The following is a 27182-nucleotide window of genomic DNA, read 5'->3' on the forward strand; positions in this document are numbered from 1 at the left end:
GAGGAGAAAAGACCTTTATTTTACCACAAACATTTTAATTACCATAAATAAAAAAAGTATAATGTTATCACGTTGATGGGCAGAACTACTCTAGCAGTAATTTTAAATTATCATCGAACACCTACTGCTACTGCAGAAAAATGGAGAGACCTTATAAATTGCACTTCTATGGCAGGTCTATTTCCTGCTTAAACATAGGTCTCTCACTAATACTGTCCCACGGCAATACATCATCACTTCCGTCCTATTTATAGCAGAAATCACGTGTGTGCACTTACTGCTACAGGAGTAACGGTTTTATTATGATAAGTTCAGTCGCATGGTTAGTGTCCTCTGAGGTGCACGTGTTGACGTGGCCTGCTATAACAGTATTGAGTCCCAAAATTACTAAACTATTTACTTAGTGCCTAAGCAGTTACATGTCCAAGCATCAAGCTAAAAAGGAGTATTTATGGGTCAGAACTGTTCTAACAGTATGACGTGTACTAATATCATATTTTTTCCTTTTCTACTCAGTCAAAATGTGAAAGGAAATCGGCTTACAGGATTCGAAAATTGCACTGTGACTCGTTTTTAAGGCTCTAGAATTTCTCACTGTCCATCAACGTGTTAAGCTTAAATTACTAAAGGCAAATTATGAAACCGAATAAATATAGTTGAGTTCCAGGTTTCAACCAAATACTTCTTACTAATCTATCATACTGACCAGAAAAGAGGGCGAAATAAAGACTAGGAAATGTTTTAAATAGAATCAAGTATGGCAATTAAAAGTAATGATCAGCAAAAATCAAATTTCTATTCTTAAATCGAAAGTATGCGAAGAACAAAATTTGATTTTGTCGCCACTAACGCAAAGGAACTTTTTAGCATTAACTATGTTTGTACTACTGCTCCTAACACGATGCATAAACTTACTCACTATATCACGAAACTTTATGATACAACCTAAGTGCCTTTACAGCAATGGAATATGTTACATTTACGGTGTTAATTATTCATCAGAAATTTCTGATGTGAATTCGAAGAGGTCCTGTTCAAGTGGCTTCATGACCCAAGATCCCAGTTGAGCTTTTTTGAAGGCTTCATATAAAGTTTGCCTTGCAGCCTATGAAAGTACAAGAGAACTTAGTTATTTTTTTGTGATAAGAAGGTAATGACGATGTTACTGTAGTATGGATTTGTCGTGATGTTGGTTTGGTTTGGATTGGTTCTTTGTCCGCAGAAATATAATTTTGCTTCTAATATACCGAGTGACCCAAGTCGAATGTACGTAATCCGGTCTAAGTTATTACTACAGACGGAGATTTGTGTTTGGAATATCAATGTGGCATAATAGGGCTGAAACTTCCCTAACGTCACGCATTCTAGGATTCGTCGTAATTACCACTAACTTTCGTTTTTTTAAAGAGCAAGGCCCGGGTATACCAATCATATTTGAAGTTTAAGCTTTATAGGTAATTGCTCTATCCAAAGGTGCTTTTTTTAAGTAGAAAGTAAATCGGAATAATATTTTGCGGCCGTAAGGCCATCGCAGTTATGAAGAAATCAACGCCGTTTTAACAGACGAGATGGTTGCAGGCAGCACTCCTATCAGCTACAATAAAATAGCCAGTTTATTCTTTTCAAAAAGACTGAAAATATGAAATAAAATATCAATTTTCGGCATAGAACAATGCAGCTAGATCGTAATATTTCGACGTCGGAAATCCACCGTTGCTCTATGTACCATAAATTTTGAACCATCCTGCATAAGTGGAAGCGCCCTTCTTACTATGTTAATGTTCTATCGGGCAATGATTTGCTGCCGTTTCGATTATGATATCTTCATCCTTAACATGCAAAATCCTATTTTACGAAGTTAGAAAGAAGTCGGTAACGGTCCTTTCGCATAAGTTGCTAGCTATGTACCGTTAACTGAATTAGGAAAACTATCCCTGGGGTGCATTAAACTTGCATAGGTACCGAGTCATTCAGAAATGCATAACAATGGACGCCAGACCATTTTGCCAAGGTGGGAACCAATTCTGAACCTGTTTTTGATCTTCTACTATCGAGAGAATGTCTCCGTTTTTTTAATGTAACAAAAATTCCGAAAAAATTGGAAAATCATGTCTCTTGCTAGTACTAATCTCCAGCCGTTGCTGGCTTGTTCCACCACAATCCAACGTTTGTCATAACCCATTATTATGGTCCTTTTTATGAAAATAAAATATCCGTGTAAGCAAATACATGCACCTGCACGTGATCCGCTCAAAATGAGAGTATGAATACGGCAATTTTTGATAGTAATGGATACTGAAATCTGACCACGCCGGGCATATGGCTAAAAAATGGTGATGTACATAGGCTTAGTATAAAGGTGTAGCGTATGCCCTTCAAGAGTGCGAATAAACAGCTTGCTGTCTATGTGTCGTGGAATGCATCATAATTCATTAGATCGATGATAGCATTCCTCGGTTCCAGGCGGTGGGTAAGAGATTGTCGAGGAATGTGCGTATTATTTAAAATCCCCATTCGCCTGAACATCTCGTAGCAAGGGATAAATAAGCGGTGACATTACAAAAGATACTTTACACAGCAAAAGAGCGTTATCAGCTAAACTACTGTCTACCATGTAATGTTTGCAATAAACACTCCCCATTTAAAGTGAAATAAATTCACCCCTGTGGAACCCCGTTGCACTTGTGCAATATTGGTCATTCAGACGACACAACCGACCAATCTGCGTCAACCAACCTAATGATCACGTGTTGGTTTGTTTACACGGACATTTTATATTTGTATGACGGACTATAGATATGACCAGTTCGTCAACGTCCGAGTTCCCTCGAAATGACGTAGTATATAAAGGGTGTCTCTGAAATGACTGTACAACACTTGACCAAAAATTCCTTAATCAAAAATAAGGCGTTTAAAGTAAACTTACCTATATCCAATGTTGTTTCGTTTTGCCATTACCGGGCGCCAAAGTTCTCAAATTAATATTGTTTATTCGAAGTAATTGCTAAACGCTTTTATCAACTTTCACTAATTTCGGAACGAAGAGTTACTACATAAATTGACATGTTTTGACGTGATCGGGATTATTTTTTAATGCATGAAAATAATGCAAATGGCGCTTGGTTCGTAAATAAAAGTTTGTATTTTTGTTATCCCCTGTACGAATTACTTTATTTTTTCTGCCACAAACTGACTTTATTTTGCAACTTTTTTGTTACTTGTAAAATTTTCGCCAGGCATACAGTTTTTCTACAAAAAAATTATTTACGATACCTTGTAATTCATCGTTGTTGTTTAGTCGGGACAAAAACATGAAAAAAAATATCTAAAAACCGCCAATTTAGTTTAATTCTTATGACAAATGTTCAAAATGTCGACCGTTTTTCTGAAGACGCAAATAAATTCGTTTCAAAAAATTAATTTGTACTTTGGGAATCATGTCAGGCTTACATTTAAGAGTCTGCAGTATTGAAAATTCTTTACAGTAACTCAGCGTCGTTTTACGTTTTTGATTTAAAAGCTCCCTTCCCTCAGGAAAAAGTTTAGAGGCGTTAAATCGAGTGGTCTTGCTGGCCAATTTACGGGTGCATTGTTGCCTCTTCGAGTCCATGTGTTAGGATATGTTTCGTTTAAAAATCTACGAACGTTTACACTAAAGTGGGATGGCGCCTCATCGTGCATAAACCACATTTCATCATGAAGTGATAAAGGAAGATCCTCCGATAAATCGGGTAATGTTTTACAAGAAGAGTAAGTCGTCAACCCCATTTAACCGATTTAACATTACAACTGGTCCAATAATAAGATTGTCAATCATACCTGCCCAAATGTTAATTTAAAATTCATATTTGAAAATGTCTGCCCTTCATTGCAAGAGGATTTTCATCGTTGTACACATGTTCGTCATGTACATTTGTAACTTTTGACTCGTGAACGCATCTTCGTCCATAAATAAAATTTTCTTATGGAAAGTTAAATTTGGTGTTCTCATTATTTCGATGAAACGGCAACTGTTCTCGTAAAATGTTATTAATGATTTTTTTTAAACCGCCAATCTGAACTTCAAGTGTCTACAGCTTGATTTGGAATCATCTTCAATACTGTTTAAAACTGCCTTTTCGACCTCTACAGTCTTAATTGTAGGTCAGCGTCCTCGATTAAGTTTATTTGGATTAAAACTATCTGTTTCCCTAAGCTACCTTTCAATACTCGCGAAAGTTTGATGGTTGGAGATTAACACTCATACCTACGTTCATTTCTCTCACAGAATTCATATACTAGAAGCATGGCAATCTTTTCAGCGATAGAATGATGTTAGAGCGATAGAATGATGTCCATTTTAGAAGACAAAAAATTATTCAATTTACAATAAACTCAATTTCGATCAACAACAACCATAGTAAACATTATCGGTATGTTTTTGTACGTAAAATTTGTTTTATTGCGTAGGAAACGCAAAACACATTTTTTTAAAACATTATTTTCACAACAATGATGAATTCCAATTAATTCGTTAATAATTTTTTTGTAAAGAAGCTGTATGTCTGGCGAAAATTTTACAAGAGACAAAAAAGTTTCTAAATTAAATCAGCTTGTGGCAGAGACAAAATTAAAGTAATTTCTACAATGGGTAACAAAAATACAAACTCTTATTTACGAACCACGCGCCATTTTTAATATTTTCGCACGTTAAAAAAAGAACCCGCTCACATCAAAATAGCCAATTTATGTAATAACTTTTACTTTCAAAATTAGTAAAAACCGATAAAAGCGTTTAGCAATTATTTCGATAAAACAATATTAATTTGAGAACTTTGACGCGCCGTAGCAGCAAAATGAAGCAACGTTGGATATAGGTAAGTTTGCCTAGAACGCCTTATTTTTGGTTCAAGAATTTTGTGTGTTTGACGCCCTGTATATATTTCCAATGAGACCGCGTACATCGAATGAGATGCTTAGAACATTGAGAAAAGCAGCCAATTGGACACAAGAGAAACTCTATTGTTCCGAGTTTTCTTAAACACAATTTGTCCACTTACCACATAAGTTTTAACTGACTCCTTCGCATCAGCATACGTAGTGGTGGCGATCTTCTCGTCGCTGATCGTGGACAATTTCCCCTCCAACCTGTAAAACTTCTGAGCCAACTTCTGTTTGCACAACAACGAAATGCCCGTATCCGGTTTGCCTCGTTCCGTCGACACGACTTCCGGTTTTTCCATTGATTTCGTCCAGATTACGGCAAAACTGGGCGCCTTTTGGGCGCGTCGCACCTCGACAGACGTCGATTTTAACATTTGTGGTCGGTTTAACTGAAATGGCGGCGGCAGACCCTGCAGGGTCGACTCGATTCGGCCGCATATCGCTCTGTGGCATGATATGTTCGAATTATACACACGCAGCGAAGTGGCCGAATTGTATGTGCATAAATTGGATATCTTTAGCAAGTGAAACATTATCGAACCGAACAATAGAAAACTGGCCCTTAGCAAAGCCCTTGGCACAAGGTAAACGTTGCTCTCAATTAGTTTTAATTGAGAATAGTGTGCCAACGCTCCAACAACCCCCCTTGGTGTGTGGGGCGTTATTCCGAAATAAAGTAAAAAGAAGAATAGAAGATTCTTCGAAAGAGAAAGTGAAATATCTTCAGTTGCTAAAGATAGGCCCTATACGGGGTGCGTCAAAAAAAAATCAACAGTCTTGAAATGACGAGTATTTAGTGTCTTAAGTGGAGAGTACAGGGGTCCCGTTATCTTTGGAAATTTCCGATTCCCCTGGCCCTCCTTGAATTTCACATTGTACAAGATCTCACAAATGAGCCTGTAGCGTCAAAATATTATAAAATTAGGATCGTTTTCAAATGGTACCTGTACAAATGCGGTTCCTTCATCAATCCGCCCAACACGAGACTCTTGAGGTAGATCGGCTCGATAAAATGTGACAACAGTGCTCCTTGGAGACCCAAAACATTCCACTTGCATATTTTATCGGAACATGACATCGTTAGAAGTCGTTCACCCTGGAAAAGCAAAAACTCAAATGAAACGTGGCAAGTTTCAAACTAGAAACCTAATGAAAGCAGTAAATAAATATATCGATTATTAGTATTTAAGGTCTCTATACTTGGAGGATTTGGAGACGCCACTGAGAACTGTCCCGCGGTCACTAAGACTGCTCACTTAAAGACTTGAAACCTGCGAGCTAATGTCGCTTGCGACAGACATCATTTACTAGAAATGCCTCGCTATCTACACAAGCGATTCTAATAGTGCCGATCGTACTGAATGGTACCACTAAATTGAATTATTAATGTAGAGAATTTCCCATTTTGTCCATTGTTATTGGGCGCATCGGTTCAAGTCAACGTCTCCGCCGAAAGGGCTTGCGTTGTGAAACTTGTGAAAAAGTAACGCTGCTCACCCTGTATAACTGACACCTTTTATCCCTTTGATACCCTTCCGCACGAGTCGTTCTATGATGTGATTAAGCTGAGCGATAAAATCGCTGATACAAATGACCGAGTTGTGCTAGATTCCCATGCAAGGCAAGCTTGTCTGGGACACACTGTATATGAGTTCGTTAATATCACGTCTTAAGGTAGAAAAACTTGTCAGGATTTCAGGACCGATATGTAGCGCGACAAACCTAAAAGCAAAGTGTCAATCAAGCGACTAAAACGTCGAAAGCCGCGCAGTCGTAGTCGCGAAATTGGCATAGCGCGTCTACAGTGGCTTATTCGAGTGCCGATTGCGCAGATGTCTCGATTGAACGCATATACTATTTAACTCTTAAATATCTGACATCAACTTGCATATCTATACACTACCAAGAAGGGGCATATCTGTACAGGAAAAAGTGGGTCTTTATCTTTAACTACAAAGGCGCGAGTACATAACATCTATAATACAATATACAGTATAGGAACTTAACGATACGTCTTACGGCTTAAGAACGGTTAAAGAAGCTACAAATCCAGCTCAACTTCTTTTTTTACCACACAAACTAAATATTAACCCACTCTCACCTGAATAATTCCATCCCAAGTCTGAATTCCGGAAGTACCCCTGATGGGGATGGTTCCTTCGCCCGACTCGATTTTCGTACGCAACTGCCCTCGGGAGATTCTATTAGGGTGTCGATCTACAGCAGAGTCTTCGTGAGGGCTAAAAATGCGGGCGTCACCGCATGGAGCCGTGTTAATGTACAAATGAAACTCAATCCCTTCACGCAATTCGTAGCCGCGATTGTTAGCTCTCGGCACGAAGATCGATGTCGAGGCTGTATCTAGATTATGGTAAGGAAAATCCTTAGCCAATCCCATTTCAGGCCAAAAAAATTCTCTCAATTCCAGGCTTTGTCTCACCTTCGTCAGTGAGAAGTTCCAGTTGATCGTATAGATAATTGACCAAGCATCGCCTCGCGACAATTTCAGCATGCATATCGTTCAAAGAAGACCCGTTCAGGCATATGTGACCTCCCGAGACGCATTTGGTACCGGTGGTGACGCACAGGACCTCGGCGTCCTCCACGGTCTCGCTTCTGGTCATCACAATGCCGGCCAATACTTTCTTGCGCGAATGCAGAATGTCGCCCTCCATAACTTTCATAAATGTCTCATTCACCATCCTACAAACACACAATTGGCCACCGTCCATGACAAACATTTTAAAGCAAGACCTTCCGATCGCATCTGCTTTGAGTAGACTCTCGTGAGACACGTTGGAGTCGAGGTCCGGATGACCGTTCATAAGCCCTTCAATGGGGTTGTATTTTATGAGTTTGGCCAGGGCGATCTTGGCAGCTGCAGATTTGGCGCTTCGTTTGCTCGATCCTGAAACAGCCCCATCAAAAACCAACTTAAGTTACATACATTGAGGTACAATATTGTGACACTTCTTTTGCGATACTTGCGCACTGCCCGTTACCCATAGACCGAAACCCGAGTGGGGCGCCAATGGAGTTTAACAGAGTCCCGCGTCCGTATATACAGTGTTCAACAAACAAATATACTCGGCAAATGTAGCGTATTGTACAGGGTAAATCTTAAGTATGGGGTTTCCTTTTGGCACGACATACACATCAAAAAACTAAGCAAAATCTATACAGGGTGTTAATTAAGTACATGTCCTTATTTCAGGGGATGAATCATTAACTGATTTTATGACCAAAAGTTTCTATGAATGTTGGTCCGCAATGTCTTCGTTTAAGAACTAGATGGTGTTAAAATTTCATTTTCAATTTGTTTGTTTTCTTTTAATTTATTTGGACAGAGATGTAATAATCGGACAAACTTTGGTACGAGGGTTTTTTTATGACGCTAAATACAAATGTTGCCTTAATTTTCTGTTTACTGATTGAGGGAGCCACATACAGGATTCCATTACATTTTAATTGGCCCTAACTTTTTGCGCTATACTGTATGTCACTTTTGCATTAATGGGCTTATTGTACATTTACTTCCATTGAAAAAAGGTACTCTAGGAAAATGTTTATAGAAGGAACCGTTTTGGAGATAAACGGGTTTACGATTAACGCGACTTGGGCAAAAATGATTTAATAACAATTATTGAAATTACCAAAGTAAATTTAATATTATAATAGTTATTGAAAATGGCCATCCCCAATTTCTATACATGCATATGGCCATTGTTAATTGCAAACCCGTTTATCTCCAAAACGGTTAATTTTACACACATTTTCGAAGAGTACTTTTTTCAATGGAAGTAAATGTACAAAAAGCCTATTAATACAAAAATAGTGCAATAAGTTTGGACCAATTAAAATGTGATGGAACCCTGTATGCAGCTCCGTCTATCGGTAATCAGAAACTTAAGACAATTTTTGGATTTTGCGTTTCATAAAAAACACCTGTATCATATCAGATTTTATGCGATTATTATATCTTTGTCCGAAAATGTTAAAAATAAAAAACAAATTAAAAATGAAATTATAACACCCTTTCGTTTTTAAATGAAGACGTTGCGAACCTACATTTATAGAAACTTTTTGTCAAAAAATTAGTTAAAGATTTATTCCTTGAAATAAGTACTTGTATTTAATTAACACTCTGTACGTAACATTTTTTCGAAATCTCAAAACACCCGAATTATGCAAGTATAAAACAGTGAAAAAAGAACAGGACTTTTCAAATAACCAATTTTCTAAGAGGTAGACAAGCCACAATGGACCAATAAGATGGCCCACGGGATCACCAGACCTAAATCCATATGATTTTTTACCTGTGGGGCTATATAAAAATTTTGGTGTTTACGACTGAAATTTCCAGTGATAGAGCTACGTGAAAGGATAGAACACGCTGCAGAAATGACTCAAAGAAAAAAATCTTTTCTAGCAGCATGTCCAGAGTTGTAAATAAGGCGAGCGACAATTTGTATAAATGAAACCAGTAGTAACAATCTCGAATACCTTTTATAACCAGTCCCAGAGTGAATAAAGAGGTTTTGATATTTATTAAAATCTTCATATGCGCATATTTCTGTTGTTTTCGAGATTTCGAATAAATGTTACATAAAGATATCGTTTAGTTTTTTGAAGTCTATAACATGTTAAAAGGAAAACCTCTGCTTAACATTCAACCTGTATATTCGCTTTGCTCCTTGGGATACGGAGAGAATCACGCGATAATCATTACTAACTGCAGTTCATGACACAAACATGCAATAATTTAGATTCTATTAAACTCTGAGTTTAGAGTGGGACACCCTGTATGAACCAAAGCTGATACAATAGAACCTAAAGGTGTCCTTAATAGTCATATTAGAGGTAGAAGTCATTGCTTGCGAAAATTCAAAATAATGCTGCGAACTATAATGACCCTTGTCTTGATAAATATTAAGGCGATAAAGGTAGTGGCACCTGCAAGTTGTTCTAATAGCAATAGTGTCTGAGTCATATGGTGCCTTTGTCACACTATTGTTCCACCCTGTATATACCAAAACTTACCAGTTCCAAAGAAAGTATCATTATCAATCGTAATGCTGGTCTTAAATCTGTTCACCACATCAGTTTCATTATGGGTAAAGGAGTAGACTGCATTTGGGTAAAGCTCATTGAGCAGCATTACTGGGTTTTTATCCCTCGGCGCGGCGGTAGGCGCAGCCTTCAGTTCTTCATCAACTTTATCACTAGTGAAATCCGTGTTCGTATTAATCATGCTGGAGGTCATCACTATCGTCCCGTTATTGGGGAACTGAATGAAGGACTTCAGAGCTTCTTCTGCGGCCTTAGCACGAGCCACTTTCTTCGAGGCTCCTTGTCCGAAGTACTTCTGGCCATCGAGCTCGACGGAAACGGAGAAGACTGGATTGTGCGGGGGACCCTCAACACTGGCAACTTCGTACTTTAGCCCCACTCGTAACTCGTTTAGGATGGAAACGGGGTTCTTATCAGTTAAGCTAATCTCGGTCTTTTTACGTTTTGCCGGTGTAGGTTTATCATTGCTTTTGCTATCTAAAAACGGTATTGCTCGATGATCAATGGTGGTCTGTACTAGCATAGTACCAAGTGTTATTCTTTCGGAGATCGGATAACATAGCTGTAGTAATGGAATTTGCAATAAATCCAAATAAACTGCTGGACAAAACCAACGGGACAAACACATTCTTGGAAGATTCTTTAAAATGTGCTGGAAAGTGACCGACTTCGTCCTCTAGCATATACAGAGTGATGTAAGAGATGACTGCATTTTCTTGACACTTCATTTTTGTAGTAGCAGGCAGGAGGTTTATTAACTGTACAAAACGATGTTTATCTTCGAAAGTTGAAATTTTAGATTAGCAGTATATCACATAAAGTTGACTTAAAATTTAATATGGAATTATTTTAAAAAATAAAAAAACATAGTTAATTCATTTAACATAACAAACTTGTTATTAATTTCCGATACTTCTAGAAGTGTCGCTAGTTTGAAAATATTTTCAATCAATAGATCTTAGGTTTAAATAGCTGTATACCAAATTGTGATTATCTAGCTTTCGCGGATTTCTAAATACTTCTAATGGGCACTCAGCTAAAGACACCCTGTATACAGAGTAATGTAAGAGATGACAGCATTTTCTTAACACTTCGTTTTTATCGAGGACTTTATCTAGTAATAGGCAGAAGGTTTATTAACTAGTATGTTTGTCTCATTTGATTTTTCCAGCGATATGTAATACATATTACGGTTAATGATATTCCTGTTAAAATATCAAATTTGAACAACGTTGTACAGGGTGAGTCAGTTCAAACACTTAGTTTTTTCAGTGCTAATAGATGGATTTTTTTATAACTGATAATCAGTGATAACCACAAAAAATGTGTGGTGTGGTCTATAGTGGTTTAAACCTCTGTTGGCATATTCGCTTTTGTCTCGTGTAAGTCTAAACTAACCCATCCCCGCACGATTTCATACTGGTATCGTGTATTAATTGGGAGAATTTAACAGGTTATAGAACTCCGAAAAATAATAAGAAAAATTCATATTAACTTGCATAGTGTAAAACATTGTTGTCGAAATACAGGGTGATGAACTATCAGTTTTTTTTTTTGTTTACAGCTCCTACAGTGTGAAAGATATTTTATCGAAATTTTTAGCGTGTTAATAGCTTTATAGTCAGTGCTGTTAGGCTTTTCACATCATAAGAAATCTACTTGACGGTGATTTTTCTACGGTTTTACCCTTTTCCCAACACCTTTTCTTGCGGTACACCATTGACCCTTCACCTCAGAAAGCTCGAATCCCTTGTAAAAATATGATAGAAAACACAAATCTTTTCCCCTAATTCGCCACCATTTGGAATCCCGTGTTAAAAAGACATCGACTTACATATAATAGGTCAAATAAATAGAAAATAAATCTTGCATTGCCTGTTATATTCTCAAATAGCGCTAAAACGGTTAAGAATACGGAAGAAATATCAGAGCTAAACAAGTTTCTGAATTGAACGATTCGAATTTCATAAAATAGTCAGCCAGTGTCGTACTGCAAATAAAATAGTATAGGATGGTTAAAAGGGCCTGACCTTAGAAAATTAACCACCCTGTGTATAGTAGGCATGATTTGGAAAACCTAATTAATTCCGCCCTAAAACTACGTACGCGTTGAAAGTTTGATTGAAATAACTCCAAAACTGTAGGAGAAATAAACAAAAACCAAAAATAGTCTTGAAAATTTCCCTCACTCTGTATTTGGACAACAAAACTGTTCAAATAATTTTCTTCATCTTGTACATTAATCAAATCTTAAGAACTAGCATCAACACTCAAAAATATAACAAAAATTTAACATTCAACTGCAAAAAAATAATAAAAACTCAAATACCTTTATTCATAATCGATTAACAAGGAACGAGCAACCACACAAAAGCATGCACATCCCCTTCTAAGACCAATAACCAACAACTTTGACCGCACTAAAATAAAGTCAATTATCTCTGGATTTCTCTGTTGATTTCATCTGGATCAACCTGGTTAAATACTTTGCGACAATGGCAACAAGTTGGACAAAAAGCAGTAGCAGGTGCGCACGCACACATTACTCAACAGCGAAGAAAGCTTGCTTTGTGCAGCGGTGAAACTGATAAAAGTGTTAAGTGATTGTTTAGTCTTGTCCAATAGACGATTCCAGATAAAATCAAAAGTGACTAAGGCTCAGTTGCATAAAAGTGGGTCCAGCTGACCCAGAACTGGAATACCATAAAAGTCGCACAGCTGTAGCTGATGCTTCGTGTGCCAATTCTTTATCAGTTGAACTTACTTGCGTGCAACCAGGCCTTAATGGTTAACAAATCTGATTATGCTAATCTGATGATAAAATATGGTATTTAGAGCTTGGTTTGTTTCCTGGTTCCCTGCTCCGAAATTTGCAAATAAAAAAAAATCCAAATGGTAAAATTAACATATAGATTAACACAGAATACGGATGAAAAATCCAGCCAATTGATTCATGTCCCTTAATTACAAAAATACAATAAGTGGCAATAAATAAAAAAATCTCCAATTCTTGAGGAGGAAAAATACACTTTAATCTAGGCCAGTCAACAGTAAGGCCCCAGCTAAGTTTCCCATATTTAAATTTAAGCAAAACATCATTTTTGCACGGAAATCGATAAGAAACATACTCCTAGATCCAATCTAACCATAACACACGCGAATCGTTGATTAACCTAGATTTCCCAAGACTTTTCAGATTTTCTCCAAGCCCTTTGATTACCTGTGCTTGCACTACAGAAATCTGTTTCGTCCAAATTACTGAACACAGAAATTTCATTCTCGGTTAGGATCACTTCCTCCGATTTAGCAGGGAAATTAAAAATGTGCTGCAAAGCACTTAAAGCGGCATTTGTCCTGGCAAGCTTCTTGGAAGCCCCGGATCCGAAAAACTTCTTGTTATAATCTTTAAGCTTTAGGGAGAGCACGAACACTGGGTCGTGAGCAGGACCCGCCACACTCTCGACTTCATAGGTTAAGGTGGAGAACAATTCGTTCAGGATGGAAATTGGGTTTTTCCCATCAAGAATTTGATTCATTTGCCGTGGTTTGATTTTTAGGTCAAACGGCAGTACACCTGAAAGTAAATCTAGATACAGCATTTATGATCTGGTCAAATACGTCGAAGGACCTTTTTGCCCATCTAACTGAGAGCTTGTCCGGTCTTTTGTCCGTGACCTTTTCCGATACGTATCCGTTCAGTATTGCTTATTTCGTTATTGTTTACCTGATGTTATCTAAGATTTGAACCAAACTAGTTTTCTCTTAATACTTAATTACATCTGGGCTGAGATGAGAGAGAGGGCTTGATGAGGGCAACTACCCGCTATACATGTGAGTGTGACAGTATGTTCGATAAACCCTGTTTTACTATTAATTATACACTATCACTGTCTAGCAGTTTTATTTGTCCTGTTAACCTGTGGACATTTTTCGACCCACCTTGATCCTGAGCATCTCCTTGCAGAACACTCAGTATTAAAGATTTACATGGTGAGCAGTAATAAGTACTGCTCAATATACAAGGTGTAACATATCATCATGGAGATATTTCAGGAGCCGATAGTACTCCACAAAATAATAAAAAATGTTAATAGACCCATGGTCAAAAATGCACCATCTTCGATATATAGGGTGGAAAAGATTCAAATTGTTTCTCATATTTTGCGGTTTTCTCATATATACCTTTAGTTAAATTTTTGAAAATGCGAAACGTCAAAAATCAAAACAAAATAATTGTAAATATTTTTCTAATTATTATACATATATAAAATAGCTGAAACTCAACTATGACATCCTAGATTACAGACCGGAATATGCAGACTGAACTTTCTTAATATGCATCGATAGACATTTTTTCAAATTTTACAAAAACGGTAGCAGATACAAGAATAGGACAAACGACCAAAAAGCTAAAGAATTGAAGAAGGAATTTTAATTTGGTATCAGAGTTCATACAGGGTGCTGCAAAAAAGATACAAAATATAAAATAGTACATACCCCAAAAAACAACACCCTGTACATAGCTATCGACGATTTTGACATTTTTTGTAGAGAGTTTTAAAGAAAATAGGTGTACAAAATTTCAAAAATTTAACTCATGGCATATATAAGAAAAACGCAAAATGTCAGAAAAAATATGAAACTTTACCACACTGTATATCGAACATGATGCGTTTTTGACCTTAGGGCTATGAGCATTCTTTAACTATTTGTCAGAGTACTATCACCCCCTAAACTATCTCCATGATGATAATTTACACCTTGTATAGTGCGTCCCAAATTGATCTTATATATACAGGGTATACCAAATTAAGTGCCCACCATTATTAACTTTATTATTACTAAAGATAGAACCCTAATTTAAATTGTAAAGAGTTGTATTTTCTTGGGTTGATTGCGATGGTGATGCTAGAAAAACAATTGAACATGGCGTTGTAAAGATAATTAAAAAACAAACACTTTTTAGATGAAACAGTGTGTATATTTAGAAACGAAATTAAAACTAGTTTAATTTTATACAAAAAACTTCAGTAGCGCTTTCTAAAATGAATATTTTTTCAGATATTGGGCTATTTTTATTTCCATTGTACAAATAGCAATCAATCAAATTAATTTGATCTAGCAAACGCTGAATGGTTAAAAGTCAAAAATGTCAAAATAAACCATTTTAAATTTATAGTAAATGTGTTAAAATATTTTAAAATGCCTTTTTAACATGAAGAAAAATGTAGTATATTAGAATCGTACATAATATCTAACTAAAATAGTATAAGTGCATTAAACAACTATCGCGAATAATTTTCAGGAAGAAATTTTCATGATCGTCAATACTTTTTGAAACTTTACTGCATATTTCGGCAAAATTACGTCTTTTTTTTTAAAGTAGGAAAAAAACTTAATGTTATAATAAACAAACCGAAACTAACGGTCTGCCATATTTTGGGGCATTTGCTACAAAATTTGTGAGATACTTAGCAAGAGAAAGCAGCCTATCCTCATTTACAATTCGTCGAATTCTAAAGAAATGCAAGGATGTTTCATATAAATTTAAATCAGTTTATCAAATTCATGAGGGACGTTCCGAAAGAAGGATGGAATTTTATCGATGGTTAATAGATTTACCAAATGCCGAACGACGAATTTTGTGAAGTAATAAGTCAAATTTGTCTAACCGAGAAATGTTCAACAAAAAAATGTCCATTATTGAAGCACAAAAAATCTATTTCTGATAAATTTCAATTGCCCACAGACACGTTTTAGTGTTAATGTATGGAGTAGCATAATAGGTTCAAAAAGAGTGAGATCAGTTTTTTACGAAGGAACGTTAACAGAACAACGCTATAATCAGTTATTAAGGGAAATTTTTGATGATTTTATGGATAATATTCATTTAGTGGAGAGACAAAAACTATTCTTTCAACAAGACGGCGCTTCAGCTTATAATATAAGAAAAATGTATCCATTAATACATGAATATTTTGGCAATAGGATTATAACTACCCATGGTCCTATATGTTTTGCTACACGATCTTCTAACGTTACTCCTTTAAATTTTTTTGTGGAGTATTGTAAAAGATGCGCTGTATCGAGAAAAGTATCAAAAAGTGGAAGAACTTAAGTCGAAAATACGTCAAGTTCTCCGCAATTTAGCTCGTCGACAAATTTCTAAAGCTTGTAATAGTGTAAAAAGACGTGCTTTAAAATGCACATAACAAGAAGGGGACATTTTCGAACACCTGCTTTAAATATGTTTATCTTTTTTAAATTAATTTAATTGATTGCCACTTGTACAATCATAAATAAAAAAAGCTCAATATCCTCAAAAATATTTATTTTAGAAAAAAAGTTATTAAAGTTTTTTGTGTAAAATTTAACTAATTATAATTTCGTTTATAGATGTACACAGTGTTCCATAAAAAAGTGTTTTTTTTTTAATTATCTTTACAAAGCGATGTTCAATTGTTTTTCAAATATCAGCATCATAGCCAGCCCAAGAAAATACAATTCTTTGCAGTTTAAACTACGGTTCTATCTCTACTAATAACAAAATTAACAAATGTGCGCACTTAATTTGATACACCCAGTATATTATATGGATATGACGATATTTTTTACGCAAAAAAACAAGCAGCTTAACGGGGCAATATTTTATGACAAATTCTTATGATATTTATATCTGGCTACAATGGGTTTGAATCAAATCTCTTTATGCAACTTCTGAGGGATAAATAAAACTGCGACACCTGTGCGGAAATTAATAATAAACTCGTATTCATAATGCACTATGACCCAGTTGTACAGGGTGGTCTAAATTCAAGGCACATCACTGGGATCTCACAATTTTACGAGTTACGAGGTCCCTTAAATGAGAGCAAAGTTGCACAAAAGTATGTTAGTGCCCAAGAAAATCCCATTTCGAATACTTCCGGAGATATGCACAAAAAAACGAATTTTGCTATATCATTTTTACTTTTTCCTGACTATTCGAAGAGGTATTTTAAAACAAATGTTACTTCATTATTACCACTTTTTTTTCAATAAAGTTATTTGATATATTAAAATGTATAGAAAACATCTACTACGCGAGCAGAAAAAACCGCAACAAAGACAAACCTATACAAAAAACGATACGTGGGAGGGTGACTGATACATATACAGTTGCGGAAAAAAGTATTTAGACACCGCTTCATTTGGAATATAACACTTTCCAAAACCGAAACTATTAGTTATACTTAACTATGTGTATACAGAAAATAAATCTCATAGCCAGGTTTTTTAAATAATGCATAATTTATTAGCAAAACAAAAATGTGAAACGACAAAAATAAATTATATTGAAACAAGTATGAAATTCAATAGGAATAAAGTATTTAGACACGCGCGCATACTGCCTTTTAATCACTTTGCTGCTTCAGGAAAAAGAAACAACTTGTAGCAACTTGTATACTGCAATCATTTAGAATCAGTTCTTGCTTCGTTGAAGTAATAAAAACTTGAAATTTTTTAAAATGGCTCCAAAAACTAGGGAATTAACAAATGAAGAAAAAAATTTGGTTATTAAAATTTTATAAAGACGGTAAATCTGCAAGAGAAATAGGGAAACTGATGAGTAGACACCATTCGACAGTGGCATATACCATAAACAAATTCAAAATTTCAAACACAGTCCAAAATAGAAAAAGACCCGGCAGACCTTCAAAACTTGACGACAAAAATGAGCGCTTAATTGTCAGAACCATTAAGAAGAACCCATTTGAAAGTTCAACAACTATCACCAGATATTTGGAATTGGCAACAGGAAAGTCTGTAACACCAAGAACAGTGAGAAACAAATTGAAACAGGAAGGGTTCAAAGCTTGTACTGCACGTCGTAAACCAATAATTAATAATGTGAATAGAATGAAGCGATTTGATTTTGCAAATGCTCATAAACACAAGACAAATGAATTTTGGGAAACTATTATATTTTCGGACGAAAGTAAATTTAGTGTTTGGGGATTGGATGGACGAAAATTAGTTTGGAGAAAGAAAGGTACAGCTCTAAATAAGGAAAACTTTCAGCCTACAGTCAAACATGGAGGAGGTAATGTGATGGTATGGGGATGTATGGCGGCAAATGGTGTTGGAAACCTTGTATTTATAGATGGTATTATGAACCAATATCCTTATTTAGACATTTTGAAGAACAGTTTGCGTCAAAGTGCCATTAAATTGAATCTAGAAGGTCGTTATCATTTTCAACAAGATAACGATCCTAAGTATAAATCGCGATTAGTAAGGGAATAGCTTCTTTACAATACTCCTCATGTATTGGAAACACCTTCTCAATCACCTGACGTGAATGTTATCGAACATTTGTGGGAAAAATTGGACAGAAAAATTCGCAAAAAACCTATTCACAACCGTACCGATTTGAAAAGAGAGTTAATGGACACATGGATGAAAATCTCTCCAGAAGTTACTAAAAATTTAGCTCATTCTATACCTAGACGGTTAGAAGTTGTTATAAAGTCTCGAGGATACGCAACAAAATATTAGAACATTTGTTTGTTATTTGTTTGTTATACTTTGTAGAATTTGTCTAAATACTTTTTTCCTATTGCATTTCATACTTGTTTCAACATAATTTATTTTTATCGTTTCACATTTTTGTTTTGTTAATAAATTATACATTATTTAAAAAATCTGGCTATGAGATTTATTTTCTGTATACACATAGTTAAGTACAACTAATACAGTTTCGATTTTGGAAAGTGTTATATTCCAAATGAAGCGGTGTCTAAATACTTTTTTCCGCAACTGTATGTATTTTTTAAGAGGATATTTTTAACATATACAGAGGTGGCCAAAATAAAAAGAGTGTAAAAAGTTACTGAAAAATTATAATAATTTAATTTAGCATAATTGTATTAATCCATATATGTATATGATATTTCTATTAATACCACATCTTGTCCTTTACAAGTTGAATATAATACCATATACCTATTTATTTATTTTATCTTATCTGCTTAATATTTCTTGTTGATGGTAAACATTTTGCTGGGAAAAAAAATAAAAGTGGCTTTTAATTTTTTTTGCGGCTTGTTGAATTCTTTTGGTTAATCTTTGTATATTTACTCTTTAAACTGTTGATGCATCAGTTTAGTTTTGAACGTTAAAATGGCCGCACAAAGCGTTGCACTCCAGAAGAAAGACGTCCAATACTGCAATTACGAAGCCAAAACAAAACTTATAAGTTTATTTCTCAAGTTCTTCACTCTTCAGCGATCGGAATGTGTTACAGCTAGGGTTTTGAAGAAACAAAACTTGAAAGAAATCCCACCAGAAACCAGTGGTCGTCCAAGAAAAACAAGCAAAATTGTTGATAGACACGTATTGTACGAGAGGCGATAAAAGACCTATAATCAACGCCATTTGGCATTAAACGGGAACTGAGCCTAGCACACAATAAGGAGACGCTTGGGAGAGATGAATCTTCATGGAAGAGTTACAAAAAAAATAGCACGTTTGAGTAAAAAAATATACAATAAACATTAGACTTTTATCGATCTAACTTAATTAAAAACCAGAATAATTGGAAAAATATTCTATTTACTGATGAAGCAAAAATAAATCTGTTTATATCGAATGGGAAACGGTATGTAAGATGATATAGGAAGGAAGAACTGAATCCTCGACATACACTGGGAACAGTAAAACATACGGCGGAAATATTAAAATGTGGGGTTGTTTTTCCTATAATGAAGTGGGTCCACTATGTTGGATTAAAGACACCATAATCCCACCATAACCATGACCAAAGAAATTTACATAGAAATATTAGAAAGAATTATGCTTCTATATGCAGAAATGAATATGACTTTAAAATGAATCTATCAGCAAGATAACGACTGATGTCATTAAGCAAAAGGGATATTCTACTAAGTGCTAGTGTTTTACGTTTGTAAAATTTAAGTCTAAATTTTAAGGAATCATAGTTTTCGTTAATTACAGTGACAGAAAAGTTACTCTTATTTTTTTTACTAGAAAAAAATGCACATAGTTTTTTAATAATATTGTGCAATGTTAATCATACTAAATTTTATTGTGTTATTCATTTATTAAAATACTAGAATAAAAAGTTTAAATTCAACATTTACACTCTTATTATTTTGACCACAACTGTATACTATTTTTTTTGGATGGTTGTTATTGGATATTGTTTTTAGAAGGACAGAGGGTAATAAAAGACAAGATAAAAAATCCAGGTTCGTATTTAAAAAAATTAAGTTGATAATGGTTACTCAGAAAATGAAACGTCAGATTTCAAATTTCACAACGCCATCCTGCAGGGAAGAAAAAGTAGTAACGATGAAGTGACGTTTGTTTTGAAATATCTCTTCAAATAAAGTTAGAAGAAAATAAAAATTATATAGCAAAATTTCGTTTTTTTCTGGATATCTTCGGAATTTTTTCGAGTTCGAAATGGCATTTTCTTGGGCACTAAATTGTGCAACTTTACCCCAATTTAAGCGACCTTGTATCTCTTATAGTTTGCGAGATCCCAATAATATACCTTGAATCTGAACCATAGGGCAGCACCTTTTTAATGGATTTATGGTATTTGGGTCGAACGGCAACGGATAGATAAAATCCGAGTGCACATTCTAGAATTCTAGAATTCAAATGAAATTTCATGGCGTGATTATTCCACCGCTAAATTGATTCGTTTTCCATGTACAGGACGTTTTTGGAAAATTTCCAATTAGTATATGGAACCGTACTTCGGCTATTATAGAACATAGAGCAGAAGCTCCTTTACAAGATTTGACAAAACTATTTCACCTGTAGTTAGATATCTATGTTAAGACTGCCGAGTTAGAATAAACTAGCGTAACTATGAAACAGTTTTAGATCAAGAAAAGTCCATGGACAACAGTTAGGATAAGTTTAACGTGTTTGACTGCAAAAAATTGAATGCTCCTTTAAACATTAATGTAAATCTTTTAAGAGCTAATAATAATGCATTGGTCGTGCCATATGAGTAACTCGTAGGCAATTTAATATATCTGGTCATCCTGACCAGGCCACATATAGCAGATTCAAACTAATTTCAAACGGCACTGAAGACCTAGACAAATTCGTTGACGCTGATTGGGTGGGGCACTCTGTGGACAGAAAATCCTACCCAGGACCTTGCTTTAAGCTATCTGATTCTTCGATATCATGTGAAAGTAGAAAATGGACTATTGTCCCTTTGTCTAATACTAATACTAAAGACTAGATAAAAGACGAATACATGACCATTGCAGAGGCCACTAAGCCTTGACAAATTTGTTAAGTGAATTAACTAGTGCAGTAAAGTGTATTGTCATACATAGCGATGGTTAAGGCTCACAGAAGCTTTCTGCAAACCCCATGTATCACAAAGATTCAAAACGTATAGATGTTCGTCACCATTTCATTAAACAACCAATTGTAGAGGGTTCGGTAGGGCTCAAGTATTTGTAGACTGTACGTAAGCCTACTGATATATTGACCAAAAGTTTTAGAAGTGTGCAACATTTTAAGTTTATTGGTAGCTTAAGAGGCTGTGATTTATCAAATGTAAGGGTAAGAAGACATATGGTACTTTTGTCACATTGTTGCTTCATCCTGTATATGCCAAAACTTACCAGTTTCATAGAAAGTCTCATTATCAATCGTAATTCTGGGCTTAAATCTGTTCATCACATCAGTCTCATTATGGGTAAACGAGTAAACTGCTTTGGGGTGAGGCTCACTGAGCAGCATTACAGGGATTTTATCCTTCAGTGCGGTAATACGCACATCCTTCTTTTCTTCTTTAATTTTATCACTAGTGAAACTCGCGTTCGTATTAAACAAGCTAGAAGTCATCTCTAGCGTCCCGCTATTTGACAACTGAATAAAGGACATCAGAGCTTCTTCTGCGGCCTTAGCACGGGCCATCTTCTTCGTGGCTCCTTGTCCGAAGTACTTCTGGCCATCGAGCTCCACGGAAACAGAAAAGACTGGATTGTGCGGGGGCCCTTCAATGCTGGCAACTTCATACTTTAGCCCCACTCGTAACTCGTTTAGAATGGAAACGGAGTTTTTACCGGTTAAGCTAATCTCGTTCTTTTTACGTTTTGGCGGTGCGGGTTTATCATTGCTTTTCCTATCTAAAAACGGTATTGATCGTTGATCAATAATGGCCTGTGTTAACACAGTACCAAGTATTAGTCTTTCGGAGACTGGATAACATAGCTGTGGCAATGGAATTTGCAATAAACTCAAATAAACTGCTGGACAAAACCAACGGGACAAACATATTTTTGGAAGATATATTAAAATGTGCTTGAAAGTGACTGCCCTCGTCGACTAGTATACAGGGTAATTTTAGCCGAGTGTCCATTAAAAATATTTAGAGATCCGCGAAAGCTAGAAATTCACAATTTGGTATACAGCCATTTGAGCCTAAGATCTATTGATTGAAAATATTTTCAAACTGGCGACATTTTGGGAAGTATCAGAAATTGATAACAAATTTGTTATTTTAAATGGAAAGACTATGTTTTTTTTTGAGATTCCATGTTTAATGTCGGGTCAACTTTATGTAACATACTGTTAAAGTAAAACGTTAACTTTCGGAGATAAAAATTGTTTTATGCCCTAATTGGCAAAAATTTTCTGTGTAAAAAAAATTATTATAATGGAACTAATGAAGATAGAACAACAAAATTTTACCTGTAAAAAGTTAAAACACTGCACTTCATTCTTCTAAGATTCAATTTTGTCAATCATCTACAGGGTGGTCGCAAAATAAATTGAACTAAGCCAACACAAAAACGCCTAAGTGATTTCTTTCGAATGAGACATTTCATATTTTATTACATGGGTTAAAAAGCCATTTCATTCTGCATTCAGCCAAGTACCATTTTCCTATTCTTACATAAGATTTTTTTTTAATTATTGGTCTAGTTCAATTTATTTTGTAGGCCACCCTATAGATGATTATTAAAATTTAAATCGAGGAGAATGAAGTGCCGTGTTTTGATTTTTTAGTGGCAAAAATTTGTTGTTCCTCTGACCTAAACAATTTTTATCTTTGAAAATTGACATTTTAACTTAGCAGTATATTACATAAAGTTGACCTAAAATTTAATATGGAATCATTAAAAAAAATGTAAAAAATAGTCAATCTATTGAAAATAAGAAACTTGTTATTCATTTCCGACACTTCTAGAAGTGCCGCTAATTTGAAAATATTTTCAATCAATAGATCTTAGGCTCAAATGGCTGTATACCAAATTGTGATTATCTAGCTTTCGCGGACCTCTAAATATTCTAATTGGGCACTCAGTTAAAGACACCGTGTATACAGGGTGATGTAAGAGATGACAGCATTTTCTTAACACTTCGTTTTTGTCAAGGACATTATCTATTAATACGCAGGAGGTTTATTAACTAGTATGTTTGCCTCATATGATTTGTGCAGCGATTTATATATGTAATACCTATTACAGTTAGTGTATTCTTGTTAAAGTTGAACTATTAAATTTGACCAATCTGTGTACAGGGTGAGTCAGTTCAAACACTTCATTTTTTTAGTGTTAATAGATGGAGTTTTTGACAACTAATAATCAGTAGTGAGCCACAAGAACTTCATGATGTGTTGTATAGGGGTACAAATCTTTGTTGACGTATCCGCTTTTGTTCGAGTGTTAACATATCTGCTATGTTTGAGTATTTGTAGACCACTGATACACCCACAAACATATTAATCAAAGGTTTTAGTAGTGTCAAACATTTTTAGTTTATTGATATTTTAGGAGTCTGTGAGTTATCAAATGTCAAGGCGTGTTTATTTCGTGCTTAACATTTTTCTATTTGTGGAAACGTTAAATACTAGGTTGTTCGGAAAGTAATTTCGTTTTTTTATGTGAAAATGAATGACAGTTTTCGTATAATAAACAAATGCTTTATTAAATTATATATTGGCCGTTCTGGTCCAACACCTTTTGCCATCTTTCTGGTAGTAGCATAATTCCACGCTCATAAAATTTTTTGTCTTTGCTGGCAAAAAACTGATCGAGGTGGTTTTTGACCTCATCATTTGAGATGAAAGTTTTACCGTCTAAAAAATTTTGGAGTGACCGGAACAAATAATAATCCGATGGTGCCAGGTCTGGAGAATATGGTGGGTGTGGCATTGTGTCCCATTCAAGCTGTAAAAGCTTTTGGCGAGTGATCAAACTTGTGTGAGGTCTCGCGTTGTCTTGGTGAAACACTACACCTTTTCTGTTGATTAGTTCGGGTCTTTTCTGTTGAAGTGCATCCTTCAGTTTGTCCAGCTGCTGGCAGTAGACTTCCGAATTAATCGTTGTGTTATCCGGTAAAAGCTCAAAAAAAACGATTCCTTTAAAATCCCACCAAACAGACAGCATCACCTTTTTTTGGTGAATATCGGCTTTGGAAATGGTTTGAGTCGATTCATCTTTTTTGCTCCATGACCTCTTGCGTTTGATGTTGTTGTATACAACCCATTTTTCGTCCCCAGTAATGATGCGCTTCAAAAACGGATCATTTTTGTCACGTTTGAGAAGCGAATCGCAGACGTCAATGCGGCGACACAGATTTCTCTCTGTGAGAACATGGGGAACCCATATATCGAGCTTCGAGGATAATCCCAGGCCTTTCAAGTGGTCATAAACTGTTGAATTCGATAAATTTAACTTCAATCCGATCTCACGTGTTGTTATTCGACGGTTCGCATCAACTAATGCCTTTATGGCGTCTTTATCAGCTTCAACCGGCCTTCCCGAACGTGGTGCATCTTCGACATCAAAATTGCCAGATCGAAATTTAGAGAACCAGTTCTGACACTGGCGTACTGTCAACACACCTTCTCCATACACATCGGTCAATTTCTTTCTGGCTTGAACAGCATTTTTACCCTTTCTGTAGTAAAACAGTAGGATATGTCGAAAATGCTGCTTATCGCTCTCCATATTTAAAAGGGCACCAACCAAAAACTACTGCGTAGAATTAATTGAAATGTTTCACACACAAGCCTTGTTATATGAGCTCTCAAAGCATTTAAAAATTATATGGCTTAAGTGTGAGGTTAAGTGCAAAAAAATACCATTAAATCCTCTGTCGGGAAAAAACGAAATTACTTTCCGAACAACCTAATAATAAATAGGAATTGCGTTCAGAATAATATTACTCTCAACATCTGTTGACCCAGAAAGACATTGACAAACACTATCAGCTATCTCCTGTCTATACCACTGCACTGTCTCTTACTTTAAATTAAAAAAATAGTTTGTCGATAACTTGTTTTATTCAAGAAAGAATAGCACTGTTGTCCAATGAATTTTATTTATGACACTTGGTGACAACAATGCTATTCTTATAAGGTTGTTCAAGTGCCAGTTGGGTTTATGTGAACCTATTTTTGAACTCTGATTTTACTGCCTAATCTAAAGGGCTCTGACACCAATGAACTTCACACGAGTGTACCTGAAAATTTGGTTTATTCTTAAATATTGCAAGACAAATTTATGCAAAAAATCGTGTTCTACTTAGGTATTTTTCCAAATAATTATGTAAAATTTGAATATGGCGTCCATAATAAAGAAGAAATTTCAGTTATGGTGTCCAAAATCTCGGTGTGGTAGAAAACACCGGTCAATGTCGTACGAGGCGCCATCACAAGAATCGTTCTTAGCAGAAGTTCTTTCAAAATCAGATTGATAGTTTACATCGTGAAACTACTCTCGTGAATGTACAATTTTTTTCCCATTTAACCAAGTCTGCATCTATTACTGTTTATGAGATCCCCATGTTGGACATCTTTATTTTGGCCACCGTATATATTACAAAAGTTTTTGAAGTAACCCATTACAGACATTTTACCTGCTAACTCATGACAGTCAAAGTCAGTTTAGAAAGGTATAATATTATACAACACGTATGTAACATGGCGAATAATGCAGTATAATACTGTAAGGTATAAAACTATTGTATAATGTAGTATAATATTTTGATCTCAACGTTTATTCTACAGAAACCTTTATTCCATATATGTATGAAGCATAAAGCAGTCGATAACCACTATCACCAGAACTCATTCAATAAAATTACCCTTGAGAGTATACCTGTATTTTTTTATTAAATGAAAAGTAAAATTTAGATTCAAAACAGACAGGTACAAAAATCCACCTAACACGGGATAACCCTAAACCAGTCAGTGCTAATATGAATAATTTAGTTTCGGTAGACTATCATGCACAAAGTTTAATCTTTCAGTTGCATCTATTCACATTTGTTCTAGCGGGTGCAAATAAATATAAGGTGTCAAAAGGGTCTGGAATGCTATTATTATCTCAAAAGCTGATTGAGGTAATTTAATAAAATTTACGAAATAGTTATAAATAAATATATCAAGCCTGATGGAAAAAAAACCCTTTAAATTTTTATACAGAGAAGAGATTGTTTTTAATGAACACCTTGTATATTATTTAATTTTTGGAACCTTCATGGAATTATCTAGATGTTGCATGTAACATACCCTATTTCAAACAAAAACTGATAAGAAATATGACAGTTTTTGCACTTTTCAGGGTTGCAATTTCCAAACACTTTGGATTATGTCAAAAAAGATTTTAATTTGATTGATTTAAATCGATTAAAGAAATTATATATCAATTCATATAAAATATATATATTCATAATATATATAGTATATATATATATAGATATATCATAATATATCATAGTATATACATATATTCATAATATACCAGGTGATTCAAGAATGTATATAACTTTTTTGTTTTTAAATTTAGAAAGTTGAAATTTGGAAGGAAGCTATATAAGAATAGAGCTGATTGGTTGGCATTAATGACGTTTATCTAGCACTTCCAGTTTAACCGGAAATGACCTCAACATTCGATTTTTAAATATAATGCCCTATAAATTGTTTCTTCTTTGGAATCTAGAGGCCATTTTCAATCTAAAAATTGGCCATTTAATTTTTTTTGTGATTTTTTCTTGTCGAGCTACGCTACTGAAGTACACGTATTAGACATAATTTTAGGTCAGAATTATGGGGAAAAATAATAATTTGTCATTTTATTAAGTATTATTTTCTAAATTAGAATGTTTTTAATGAATTAACGGTTCGTTTCTGAATGAACATA

At 35.0% G+C, this 27182-nt stretch overlaps 2 protein-coding genes across 5 annotated transcripts in view; both read right to left on the bottom strand.

Moving 5' to 3' along the window:
- The window catches only part of TfIIB (transcription factor IIB), a 108963-nt gene that overhangs the window by 31467 nt on the left and 50314 nt on the right, over positions 1–27182 (bottom strand). The window lies entirely within an intron of this gene.
- Positions 4–27182, bottom strand: part of Adar (Adenosine deaminase acting on RNA) — a 29370-nt gene continuing 2191 nt past the window's right edge. The window contains exons 2-10 of one of the 4 annotated variants that reach the window (XM_066388695.1): positions 21651–22157; positions 13214–13567; positions 9964–10470; positions 7678–7831; positions 7364–7626; positions 7025–7284; positions 5868–6019; positions 5040–5367; positions 4–1105 (exon numbers count right to left, since the gene is read on the bottom strand). In XM_066388695.1, the coding sequence (XP_066244792.1) occupies positions 992–1105; positions 5040–5367; positions 5868–6019; positions 7025–7284; positions 7364–7626; positions 7678–7831; positions 9964–10470; positions 13214–13567; positions 21651–22157 (2639 nt within the window). In that variant the 3' untranslated portion in view covers positions 4–991. Of the gene's footprint in view, positions 1106–5039; positions 5368–5867; positions 6020–7024; positions 7285–7363; positions 7627–7677; positions 7832–9963; positions 10471–13213; positions 13580–21650; positions 22158–27182 lie in introns of all 4 variants that reach the window. The other 3 variants (XM_066388685.1, XM_066388714.1, XM_066388705.1) reach the window with 3 other exon arrangements.

Source organism: Euwallacea similis, chromosome 1 (assembly GCF_039881205.1).
Source record: "Euwallacea similis isolate ESF13 chromosome 1, ESF131.1, whole genome shotgun sequence".
NCBI lineage: Eukaryota > Metazoa > Arthropoda > Insecta > Coleoptera > Curculionidae > Euwallacea > Euwallacea similis.